At 38.6% G+C, this 13,802-nt stretch overlaps 1 protein-coding gene across 13 annotated transcripts in view; it reads right to left on the bottom strand.

The window, feature by feature from the left end:
- The window catches only part of TENM2 (teneurin transmembrane protein 2), an 806,981-nt gene that overhangs the window by 438,968 nt on the left and 354,211 nt on the right, over nt 1-13,802 (bottom strand). Inside the window, exon 2 of one of the 13 annotated variants that reach the window (XM_077823698.1) lies at nt 12,366-12,383. The exons of the other annotated variants lie outside the window; for them this stretch is intronic. Coding sequence (XP_077679824.1) covers nt 12,366-12,383 — 18 coding nt within the window. The remainder of the gene's footprint in view (nt 1-12,365; nt 12,384-13,802) is intronic. 13 annotated transcript variants of the gene reach the window in all.

Below are 13,802 nucleotides of genomic sequence, written 5' to 3'. Positions count from 1 at the left end.
TGTAGTCATTTCCCAAAAAGCAACCTCTTTTCTTCCTCTTTGAGGTTTATTTCAAACAATTTTCTTTCTTCTTAATGAGACTGATCCATATGTTTGCTGTTGCACATTGTGTTCAGTTAATGGGAAGATTTTCAAACACTATGAAAAAGCTTCTTTCATTTTTCCCTCTCTCAGCTTTGTGTTCTTTTGAATAGCTGCTTTAACTATTGCATTAGATACAATGTTCTGAATTCAACATGTTTTATTTCTGAACAGTGCTTTTCCTCCTGCCCCATAAACCCAATCTCCCCATGCTAGTCAGTTCAATATGCCTGTATCGCTTTTCCCCTCATTTCTCCAGTCCTCATTTTGTCTACATCAAATTATAAGAGATTAAGGTGTTTTTTAAAGCTGTTTTGATCAGGCATCCTGCGGTGAAACATCATACGTTAACTGGTGTATTGGAACTGCCACTGAGGTACCATTAGGCAACAATTACAGGACTTTTAAACTTTTGTTGTTACTGTTTCCCATTAAGTCAACTCATGGTCATTATTTGAAGGAAGAAAATGCATCCACTCTGTTCTTTATGGTGGTAAATGAACTGTGTGCTTTCTGTCTGTGAATCAATGAAAAGCTTAAGAACAAAATCGCATGTCTGAATTGACAAAATAGGTTTCTAAAACACCAAGAGTATATCTAATATGATACCAAAGAAACTATAGGCCGAATGCAGAAACTGCTGCAACTACACACCTAATTAATATTAAGACAATGATAAAACTCACTGAACTTTGTTGGCACATTATCCTCAACTTTGTGCCAAGGCTTTGTGGTATTCATCGCGCTATTTCATTATGGATTGATTTGAACACCCTTCAATGGCAGGATATGATAAGAGGAGTCATAGGTTTCAGCTTTAGTACTTCAAAGGGCCAGTTTCCCTGTGTCTTGAACCTTGGGCAGTCATTTACATCTATGCAAAGTGGGTATACATCCTCTAACACTTTGAACAGGTGTAATTAGGCAGAGAACAGGCCCCCTATTATTGACTCTCTTGGTTTGCTCTCCACAATTTAGTAAAGCATAATACTTTTGGTGCCACAAAAATCAGGAGAGGCAAAGGAACATTTAAAACTAATTTGTGTCCCCGACTGGAGACCAGCCAGCCACAGACCAGTCCTCAGCATAAAGTAGGTTGGCCTGATGGCTGCTCTGCCTAGACTCCTATGGCTCCAAGAGGTTGTTCTGGCATCCAGGAATCACCATGGTGTAGACATGCTCAGCCAACCCCCTTTCCCCATGACACACAACTGTATGCCAGGGTTCAGACGAGGGAGTGGCCTAGGAAATGCCATGTTGGCCCTACATCACTAGAGTTTTGTCTATCTATGGGAAATCCTCCAGTAAAAATAGAAACTGGCTTGGTAAGGGGTTTATGGTTGTTTTCTATGCGCAGAGAAGAGCAAAGCAACCTTGGTGGACCAGAAAACGTTGCCCAGAGTATTTTTCAATTAAATATTAATTACTCTCTTCAGCAAGAGATGTGTCAGGACATAGAAGCCCACACAAATCTATTCCTGTGGTTTTACATGGGAGGATGCATGATAGAGCCTGACTATTTTGGTTTATAATTATGGATACATAACTGACCCAATAATTTAGACCTAATGCAGTTTTACTATAAGTGTAGAAAACTCACTCAACATTTAGCATTGTCCTGATCTTTTATGTACCATTGTTATCTTCCATATCTTGTAACCTATACTCCCTACAACTCTTATCTCTTCCTCGGGCATTTGCCTTCTGCAGCCTGATGACAACACAACTCACTGGGATAGGACATCCCTGTCCATGTCCCTTGACCAAGGCTGAATGGGATTTTTAGTTTCATGAGCTCCTTATCCTTCAGCACCTCTCTTTAGAGATTACAGAGAGCTCTCTTCCCTTTGGGGATGTCTGTGTGAAATTACCAAGACAGCCGTAATCTTAATAGAACAAAATAGTAAAAATAGTATTAGTAATACTAATAATAGTAATAGTATTAGTAAAAATAGAAAGAATGAAATTGAAACAAAAGACACAGGTTGCTTAATGTATCTAATGTATCTATGCCTTTCCATAAACGAAACTAAATTCGGCATTCTCAACTTAAGTGAAAGCAATACCCCCTCTGACCCCACTGGTCAGATTGGCAGCCTTCCTTGCTGTCCAAATGCCAACTCCTCTTAGCTGTTTCCAGGCCCTATTTATCAAGTCCATGCATGTGGGTCAGCTTGCATGCCCAAGCATACCTCCTCAACCTAGGGCAGCCATTCCTGCTTTTCAAAGCACTTTTCTCTTACATTTTCTTTTACATTAGGGGGCTGGCAAGATAGTTTCATTCTCTGCTTTCTAGAAGACAGCCCTCTGAGTAAGAGACGATGCTTAACAACAATTAATAGCTCCCTTTATATTGCTAAAATATGGCTCAGATTCTGTCTTTCACAGAGCACCTTGGTTGGATGTATCTAGTTTTGGTTAGGTCTCTCGTTAAACCCCTGTAATCAATTTTTCTTTTTCCAAGAAATGAGTTATGGGCAGACCCCTAGACCCTCCACTGTTATGCTGAAGTCCACTATCCAAGCTAAAAAGGTAAATACCCCTAAGTAATTGCCATCATGTCTTGATTTATTGCACTGGGTCTTGTTGACCGAGCGTGACTGTGTAAATGAATATATACAATAATGAAAATGTAAAGGAAAAGATATGTGGAATATCATAACTAGGCAAAAAGATAGGAAATTAAATTGTGAAGAACATTTGTAAAAACAGAGAGTCAAGTATTCTTTTGGTTTGTGTATGCAACTAACAAACATGCACATTCCACTACTGACATATCACTAATCAAAAAATCTAAACCTTCCTGTTTTTATTCATTGTGATAGTATATTCTATTTCAGTAGCATCCGTAAAAGAAACTTACACGGATATTAAAACTCCACAACTTCAAATGACACCATTTTTTCAGCATCTAATGAAAACAGGATATATACAGTCATCAAATGTAATTAGTTATATGTTGTTGGTGGACTGAAAAATACAAAGTTAAAAATATAAAATAAATACTTTTTTTACATTCACTTACGAACATCTCAGCTATAGAACTAGAACTCAAAAAGATGAGGAACCTTGTTAACTGGAGCGAAAGACAGTTTTAGGCGAAATCTAGTAGCACAGTATGTTGTCCACCACAGATTGAAACTCAAGGAAGAAGGGCTTTAGCTGCTGTGATAACTGTGTTTTATCCTCTAGGTTTGCAGAAAGATTGCTGTTGCTGACTTTCCAAATTGTGTATGCTGCAGATCCACTGAATGCATGCAGTGTGAAGGCGGGGCGACCAGTTGAGTCAGAGGCACTTGGGGAGGAACATCTCCAGTTTTTATATTTATGGTTTATTTATTGTAGAATAATTTATATTATTTTAATCTCTAATTTGTTTATTGTAGAATAAATTATATGATTTTAATCTCTAGTTCCCCTGCAGGGCTGACACAGAACATTATGATGAAATAATTATAATTAGTTTCCTTAGGTGAGATTCTGAACCCCACTGCCGCCATTATGGCCCCTTAATGCCAGGTACAATGATGATCATCGACTACCACCACTGAAGTTGTGCAGTTAGGAAATACAATTTATGGCTCTCAGCAGGAGCAGGAAGTCTGGAGTGACATCCAGGACTTCCTGAGAGACAATTTACAATAGTACAATCTTTGGAATATATAGCTACATCTTGATCCTGCTAGGACTTATGCAGTGCTTATCTTTAAGCATGTGAATAGTCTCATAGAAGCTATTGGGGATTATTCATGTGCTCAAAATTAAGCCTATGTATACATCCTCCAGGACAGGGGTTACAGAGCTCAGATTAGACCAAGTTTTAAAAGCAATTTGATTTAGAAAAGTAAACGGACAGTAGTAAAAATGATAAAATAAACAGAAGAAAAATGACCATTTTACAGGCTCAGTAAGAATCTTAAAACACTAGATGTTTTTCTAAAAAAATGTGCCCACACTCAAGCACAAAATATTGACTTGATGAAGGAATTACTGGGTGAAATCCTATGGCTTGTGTTATGTAGGAAGACAAACTAGATGATCAGAATGGTCCCTTCTGCTCTTACAGTCTATGAATCTATGAAAACTCAGAACACTAGCTGACAGTCTCCTGTAAGCTAAAGTCTGGATTTAAAGGAAAATTTTTTCCCCCTCTTTTTGTTGGTTTTTTTTTTTGTTTGTTTGTTTTTTGGCAAATTATGTTACATTAGTATTCTTGGTTTTGGATGAGATTTTTTGATCCATTTTCCTAAAGCTCAATTCTTTGTGATGTTGTAATGTAAGGATATCTGTGGTACATTCTGCAGCACTGTGGGTGTCTTCTGCCCTACTAGACATACTTGAAATATCCAGCAGCAATCCAATGGTTAAGTGGCAGCCACAGGACTATATTTGGGATTCCTGAACTGGATTTAAAGTTCCACAGGAAACAGAGAGCTCATTATCCTGAGGGTCTATGCTTGTGACAAGAATATTATGATCTGAGGAAACACGTTTTCCAGAGCACACACCAATGACAGTTGTTGCTGAGTACTTTGGCCCAGTATAAAGGAAGTTCCTTCTATGCCATGGGAACAGGAAAGAGGTGGGAACAGGAAGAATGTTATTTTTATTTCTACTTGACTTTGTTTTACAAATGTTATTCACAATTTAAATTTCCTAGATTTCTGCCTAGAAGCTCTGTGAATCAGTTATGATATTCCACCTGGCTCTTCCTCTACATTTTCATTATTGTATCTTTTCATTTATACAGTCATGCTAGGTCCACATAACCCAATGCAATAAAATTATTCCCCACTTTCTTTAAAAGCTTGAAATGCTGTAGGTGAAACTAACCAAAATGTTTACTAACTTTTTGTATTTAATATTGTGTCAATCTATCAAACAGACAAAGAGGGAGTGTTCCCTAATTCTGTATTGTTAATAAAACTAATACAATATGAACTAATATTTTTGGGGCTGTAAAATATATGCTCAACTGTAACATTGAGAAAACAGATTTCAGCATAACAACAATCAAGTGACTCCACTGCTGGTGCTCCACATTTTACAGTAAATGTCACTGTTTGCCAGATTTGGCATATCCATAACCTGTTTGTAAATCACAAAAATTGTTTCAAAGCTCCCCCATTCAATGATGGAATCAGATTTTCTTGGAAACTCCAAGCATGTCATCTATCTCTGTCAGAAAGTCATCAGTGAACAATAAAGTAAAGTGTCACCACATGTCATTAATGAGAAATCCTCTAGTCTTCCTGACTCTTCCAGTCAAGACATAAAGCGGTAGCAGAAATAGACACATCAAATGAAAAATAATGTGAAATAGCTATTAAAGAAGTTGTTGACATTCTAGCATAAAAACACCTGGAAAATTGAAATTTAAAAATAAAGAGCTGTCTCTTCTATATTTTTGAAGTGCTCTTGGCAGCTGCTGTATATTCGGAGATATTTTGTTTACCTTTGATACCTGTTCTTAGAAGTATTTACTGGAATCTAAATGTAAATCTTGCATTTATCCAGAATGATGTAGAAGTCTGAATAATGGGGAACACTCACAAGAGATAAAGATATATTTTTTCAGGACAGAAATGTTTTTCTGTCCTGAAAAAAGTTAATGAAGCACAATAATAACGACAAAGTAATTTATCACATTACTGATTACAGTATGTGCCATTTCCTAGACAACAGGAAAATGTATGGACCCATGCAGTACTCCATCCTCTATTACCTACATTGAATGGCAAAGTAAATTTATCAAGATCTTATTAACGGCCAGAGCAAAATATAAGGGGGAATGGGTACTTGTTTTGTGACCCATGAAAACTGAGGACTACAGCTTTTTTAGTTAAAGTCATATATAACCTTAAGGGAAATATGATAAAAGTTGCATCTACTGCATGAAACCTGCATTCATTTGGAAAAAGTTAATCTGAAGCAAGATCCAACTAAAACCTTAAACAGCAACCTTCTTTAATTCTGCTAAAATCCTCTCAGCATCAAGAGTGTATAAAGTCTTAAATCTGGTGCACAATGCTCAATAATTATGACCATTAATATCTGAATGCCCATGAAGAAAGTTCACACATAGGATCAGATCAATGATTTGATCACTAAAAACAAAGGCAAGCAGAACTTTTCCTAATTAACTACAAGGTTTTAGCCACTAATTCCCATTCAAGGTTTGTTTTATATAGTGTCCATCATGCAAAAAAAGATTGCTGTTCTTGGGTGATAATATCTTTTACTGAACCAACTTCTGTTGGCAAAAGAGACAAGCTTTTGAGCTGCACAGAGTTCTTTTGATGCTATCTGTCTGTCTATCTGCAAAGGAGCCATATGTCTACAAATGTGAGAAAATCCTGTATGGCCAATAGGCTCTGCCTGAAATGTATTTGTTATGACATAAAAAAAACCTCTTGACTGGCCAACAGCTCATTCAGCATAGGACCTGAGGCACAATTGGGATCTTCGTATTCTGTTAAAAATAAATCACACTGTTGGACGTTATCAAGATGCTGACTAGCATCAAACTTCTGATAACAGTAAAAACTTAGTATCTACAGAATAAATCATTTTCCCAGTCCAGAACTGCAGGGGTGAAATTAAGAAATTGCTATTTTTTATTAAGCAAGTGTGAAGTCTTCTCATTTCAGGGCATAAACAGCATACAGCATGATATGCACATTTTAATGAGGCACTTACTTTTTTGTTTAAAACATTAATGTTTACAGTTTCCATGACTTAAAAAAAGTTCTAAAACTTCTCTTTCAAAGAGGTCTCCAACTGTCAAGTTTTGGCTTCAAGAGCTAATAAAGCTTGACTCCGAGTTTTTTCCATCCTTTTAAGCACATCTCTGAGAAATTATGTCTACCTTAAAAATGCCTGGAAACCACTCAAAAGAGTGCTGGCTAAAACGTAAAGCTAATATTAGTTTCTAGAGCCAATCTGCTAGGTTTTCAAGTGATCCACAAAATTGGCACTTATCCCAAAGAAAGAAAAAAGAAAAAAAAAAAAAGAGTCTTGCAACATATCATCCTCTCCTATGGGAAAAAGCTTCAGATGATAGAAACAGAGTCTACTCAACCTGAATGCTGCTGAATGGACTGTGACTTTCCCGCAAGGAGCCTACAGATTCCAAGGATTTCACAGAAGTTCAGGACAATCTGTACAGAGGTTCTGTTCCTTTACGCAGATTGCAGGGGTTCTCAAACTGGGTGTCGTGACCCCTCAGGGGTTGCAAGGTTATTACATGGGGTGTCGCGAACCGTCAGCCTCCACCCCAAACCCCGCTTCACCTCCAGTATTTATATTAGCGTTAAATATAAAAAAAGTGTTTTTAATTTATAAGGCGGGGTCACACTCAGAGGCTTACTGTGTGAAAGGGGTCACCAATACAAAAGTTTGAGAACCAATGTAGGGTCATCTGCCCTCCCTGAGACTCTGTGACGCATGGCTCCATTGGAGATATGTAACCAGGACTTCCTTTAGTCACTCCTGCCTTCGGGACCCACACACATGCTTCCTGGCATGAAGGGGATCACAGAACAGTTAATACAGGATCAGATTGCATCTGCTTTCTGCCAGCTTTTTCTGACAGTCTGTGATGGCATCTTTGGATCTCCAACCTCAAAATAGGGCTGGTGCAAGTGGGGATGGTCCTACTGAAGTATCTGAACTGCTCCCCCAATGTAAGATAAGGCAGTTCCATGCAGAGGAGACCCCTCCACACTTAAAATACTGGGGAAACAATTACCTCTTTGTAGGCAGTAAATAGGAATGAGGGATTTGAAAAATGATAACTAAAGAAGAATGAACACTCCTAATATCAACTGTAAAAACATACAGTCCTGTGCATTAAGCATTTTGAGTAAAAACCACACTATGCTCTACCCCGCACACCTTCTTTAGCAAGGGGTTACTCCCTAGCCCCTGAGTCAGAGAATAATTGTATCAAATAATGGTGTAATTATAGCACAAGACATTATTATTATAAAGGATATTATTTAGACCCTTGTGGGATGCTTAAGCTTGCTCATCAATACATTTCTGAGTGACAGCTGAGTTACTTAAATATACAAGCAGTAGCATGTAAGACCTGTGGACAGTTTGTCCATTCTGTCAAAGACAGATAAATCCTGACCCAGCTGCAGGACAAAACAACTTGCTAAAACATGAGCTGAGGCAGATAGTTCAGACTCATGGGAACTAAATATTATATGCTTCAGAGGCTCCTGGAATAACAAAAAAGCTACATATAAACTATGTTGAGAAGCATACACAGGAAAGGCAGATGCTGTCCTCAAGACAAGTCCACCCACTAAAACCTTACTGCTAAATACGCTTTGCTTCCACACTGAGCAAAAAACAACAACAAGAGCAGTGAATGTACTGCAGAAGTAAAAACCAGAGTTGTCCTGTGGGAGTAATATATGAACTGCTTTAAAATCAATATAGTTATGTTATCCTTTTATTAGTTTTCACCCCAGTCTTGTAATTGTTGGGTACCTTAATTGGCTGATTAGAGTCCAATGCTCAGGGTACATTCCATTCCTCTTAAATAAAAACCCCGTTTGTTGAGAAGAACATTATGTTGAAACAGATGCTTGAGTATACTTAATGCTTAGTTTACACATCTGCATTTTATATTGTGTATATTTACTTTAGATTAATTATATCTTCTGCTACTTAACATGGTCACCCAGAAATTCGGAACTGATGCTGTGGTCCAGATTTATTGTCTTGGTCTTCACTTGCATCTGCATTTTAGAAGAACAAACACCTGTTCATATGTGAACTCTCAGATTCCAAGAACAAAAGGGACCATGGTGACCATTTAGTCTGACGTCCTGTATAACACAGTCCATGGAATTCCCCCAAAATAATTCCTAGAGCATACTTAAAAAAAAAAAAACCTAACTTGATTTAAAAATTGTCACTGATAGAGACTTACTGCAACCCTGGGAAAATTGTTCCAAAGGTTTATTACTCTCACAATTAAAAATTTATGCCTTATTTCCTGTCTGATTTTGTCTAGTTTCAACTTCCAGCCATTGGATAACGTTATACCTTTTGCTGCTCGATTGAAAAGCCCATTATTAAATATTTGTTCCCCATGTAGGCACTTACAGCCTGTAATCAAGTCACCCTTTAACTTTTTTTTGTGTGAAGCTAAACAGATTGAGCTCTTTGAGTCTCTCATTATAAGGCATATTTTCTAATCCTTTAATCATTCTCAGGGCTGTCCTCTGAACCCTCTCCAATTTATCAACATCTTTCTTGAATTGCGGGTGCCAGAACTGGACACAGTATATTTCTAGTGCCAAATATAGAGGTAAAAAACCTCTCTACACCAATTTGAGATACTCCTGTTTATACATCCCAGGATTATATTAGCTCTTTTGGCCACAGCATCACACTGCGAACTCACACTCCACTGATTATCCGACCACGACCCCCCAATTCTTTTTCAGAGTCACTGCTTCCCAGGATAAAATCCCTCATCCAGTAAGTAGAGCCTATATTCTTTGTTCCTAGATGTATACATTTACATTTAGCCATATTAAAGTGCATATTGTTTGCTTGTGTGCAGTTTACCAAGTAATTCAGATTGCTCTGAATTAGTGACCTATCCTCTTCATCATTTATCACTCCCGCACGAGCCCTTTAACAGCCTAACACACACCAGCATACACAAGCATTAGCATTCACAATGGCAAAATAGTTGGGAGCCAATGGGTTTTGTGGGAGCAAATGTTAATTCTTTTGTATATGCACATTTTAGGGTGTATGCAACTATTATATTTTTTTGCAGGTGTCTGCACCTACCAAGAGCAAGTCAATTTTGAATGAACACAAGTGAAGACTGGGTAAAGGCATGTGTATTAGTTTAAACTGGTAAGTTTTTTTTTACTTCTGCTTCAATTAATTCTTGTGACAAAGAGCTTGCACTTTTTTGGGTATTAGGCTGATAAAGTTTACGACATTTTCATGGTACCAATAAGCATCCTTGTGTAATAGGTATTTATACTGAACGATCTCTAACAGGAGTTATAACAGAGTTCAATACAGTGAATTTGATCCCCAGCCTCAAACACAGAAGCCGAACAGGAAAATCTCTTTTCTTTTGTTTATACATCGCCAACAAGAAACCTTGCAAAAAGGATTCCCTTCCCCAGTACCCCCCGCAAATGCATTGATCTTCATAAGAAAAGGGACTAAAGGCACTTATTATCAAATTCATGTAATTGTAGGGTTCCACACGAAACATCAATGTTCTCTTTCAATTTTCAAGTCCAATGATTATCTATACATTATAATATGAAAAGCCAGAAATTCACTCATAATAGTATCCTAGATATTAATTGCCATTGAAGGTTTTCTTCAGGCATATTCAGTCAGCAAGGTATGCCAAATCATGCAGAATATTAAAAATTTCCCCCTTTCCAACAAAGAACTATTCAGACAATACAAGATATTTCAGGAGTATATTTCTGTAGTATTCTGCAATTAGGGTGGCATGAATGTTAATATTATAAATAAGTCAAGTACCATCCTTGACTCCTCTCTCCTTTACTGATCATATTCAAGCTGTGGCTAAATCCTGTTCTTTCTTCCTTTGTAGCCTATCCAAAATCTTTCCCATTTATTCCATGCTTAGTGCCAAACCCTTTGGTCCATCCCTCAATTATCTCCAGCACAGACTACTGTAATATCCTTCTCTCTAGCCACCTAACTTCCCTCCAGTCTATCTAAAATGTGGCTGCCAAACTCATCTTCCTTGCAATGAAAAGGCTGAGTCCCCATCCTGTTCTCAACAGATCGTACACACCCTGAGTCTGTATCCAAACTCACCCCTTTCATAGTTATTATTATTGTTGCTGTTTTGTATTATGGTCGAACCCACTGTTCTAAATCAAGCTCAGGTCCCCATTGTGCTAAGCGCTGTATAAATACACAGGATGTCATCCTGACCCTCACAAATGCCAAACTAATTGGCTTTACTGGCAATTCAAAAAGAATAGCACAACAAAAAAATTCCTCCCATTAGCTGGCCATCTCTAGAGTGGCCCTACATGAGCTCCCATATCCCAGCTCCATATTTCTCTCTCCCAGGGAGGCTGCTCCAACTTGCTTTATATCACTGGAGGAGTTAACAAGCTAGACTTGCCACAATAAATCATCACAGCTTCAGAAGCTTTTGTTCTAACAACTGCTACAGGGTCGGTTAGGCTCGTTCATCACTATGGCCTTCAACTTCCCTTAAAAGCCCATCTCCTTCTGGGTCACTTTCAAGCTCCTTGCCCTTGCTTCCAAGGCTCTGCACAGCTCTGCCCTGCCTACATCTGATTCCTGGTCTCCCACCATTCACCTGTTCAGTCCCTGTATTCCACCACTTCTGCATCACTCGCCATGCCCCTTCTTCCCTTCTCCCAAGCTGACACCTACATCTGGAAAGTCCTCTCTGATCCTGCATGGCACACAAACTCCCTCCCACTCTTCATATCCCTCCTCAAAATACAACTTTCCCTACAACTGCTCCAACTACCATCTAATTAATTCTCTTTAAACAATAAAAATAATTTACAAATGTAATTATATAAAAAATAAGCCCTTAGGAACAAACATGACCATGTACTGTGACAACCTTGTTTGCCTATCCCTCTCTCTAGTCCCCTTGTCTGTTATCTCCCCCAAAGTTCTCTCTTCTGGTGATCCACTTAGATTGTGTGTGTTTTGAGATAGGCACCATACTTTCACTAACTATGCAATGCACCACCCAAGACAATCATACTATACATAATATTTACAAATATTAAATAATATTGTAATATTGTAATAATATTGTAATCTGTTACAGATCCTGTGCAAAACTGCTCAGAAAGTAGATATGAATGTGGTTCTTTTAATTAACATAAATTATTTAGGCTGTCCACCAAAACAGATTCAATTTTATAGGAAACCTGTAGTGAATGACTTTTCATAGGTATTTCATGCTCCACGCCCAGGCTTCTTGCTACAGTGTCCTCGAGCTGACAACCATATATTTGTCCCTCTTCTTCTTCTCTTATTATTTTACTGACCATTATAGTTGAGTCAGTATATGACCCTTCATTTAACTGTGCTGTGTATCCTATCCTTCCAACAAAACACCCATATTTTAGGAGACCAAAGGACAGTAGAAACTGAACAGATGCCTCTCAGCAATTTCTGTTCCATAGGCTTCAAACAGAAGAACAGCATATCAATTTTTCTCTACCTCTGATATTTTGAAACAAAATTGGTTCCACCCTTGGTTAAATTCTGGCCTTGCACTGCTTGATTTTCTCTCCCTACCTTTTTACATAGTTATGTAATTTAGTCAAATGATAGTTTAAGTACTATTATTCTAAATGATCTCTCTTTAATTGGCATTTGCAGTATTCAGGCTGTCTCAATTACATTAGACTTGAAAGGCCATTTTACTTGCATATCTTTTAATAATGTGGCAAGTTTACCAGGTTTTACTCATTAAGGGCTAGAACGTGGCACTGGGGTAAGCAGCTCATCGTTAGGGGCAGTGTGAAGCTGCACTGGTGCAGCTAGAACACCAGGGGGCAAAAGACATCTTCTGGAGCTCCAGAATGTGCAGCAGTGCATGCCTCTAGCATCCTTTTGTACTGGGCAGCTTACCTCCCCAATGCAGATAGCCAGCTCTGCTTGCTGTATGCAAGGGGATGGACCTCTGGACCTATGTTCTCGGGGCCCTGGCCACACTCAGGCGAGTAGGAAGGGAGAAATACTTGTGCTCCCTAGAGCACAGGGGGTGCAACCCTGCCTGGTTCTCATGCAATTCTGTCTAGTCTTTACATAAGGTGATCACATTTCCCAAAGTAAAAACAGGACACTGGGTGGGGCTGGCCGAGCGCACCCACCCCCTATGAGGCTGGCCTGAGCCACCTGTCCTCACCGATCACTCCACTCTGCCTGGGGCTGGGGCTGACTGCCCAAGCCCCACACCTCCTGGGACTGACAGCCTGAGCCCCACTGCCTAGTGCCTCTCGTCACCACTTGCCCCCCCCCCCGGAGCATTCCTCCATGCACCTCACATTTTTGGCAAACGGGACAAATGCCCATTTTTGCCAAAAAAGTCAGGACGTCTGAGACAGGGCTTAAAAAGGGGACTGTCCCAGCTAAAATGGACGTATGGTCACTCTATCTTTACACCCTTATACTGAGCTACCACACAAGGACCAGGCAGAATCTGACTCAGATTCCAAGCTCTGAGCATGAAACACTCACTGACTTCCTTGGAAGCTCTATGTATATACGTGAGCCAGGATTCAACCCTTACATTTCACATATTCCAATATGTCAATTCCTGTACCAGAGAACCTTTCTGATTTGCACTTCATTAAATTACAAACTCTGAAATCAGCTCACAATATATTTCATGATTTCACCCTGCTTCTGCGCAAAAATGTAATTGCTACCTACAGGATTTGCTATCCTATTTTCATAAACAACAACATTTTAATAACATGCTACAGAACAGGTTCTTAAGTATTATGCAATATTTTCACACATAATTAAAACTAAATTATTGTTAACACACCAAATGAACAAAGTACCTTACGCCATGTATTAGCCTTGCTTTTTACTGGTTGTTCCCTTATATGCTAATTTGAAAATTTCAATAATTCCAAAGGTTCTGAAAGTCATTAGTGTTTGTATCATTCAATATAAAC

The sequence above is a fragment of the Eretmochelys imbricata genome, chromosome 8, assembly GCF_965152235.1.
Source record: "Eretmochelys imbricata isolate rEreImb1 chromosome 8, rEreImb1.hap1, whole genome shotgun sequence".
NCBI lineage: Eukaryota > Metazoa > Chordata > Testudines > Cheloniidae > Eretmochelys > Eretmochelys imbricata.
This window is presented reverse-complemented; position numbering and strand designations above follow the sequence as displayed.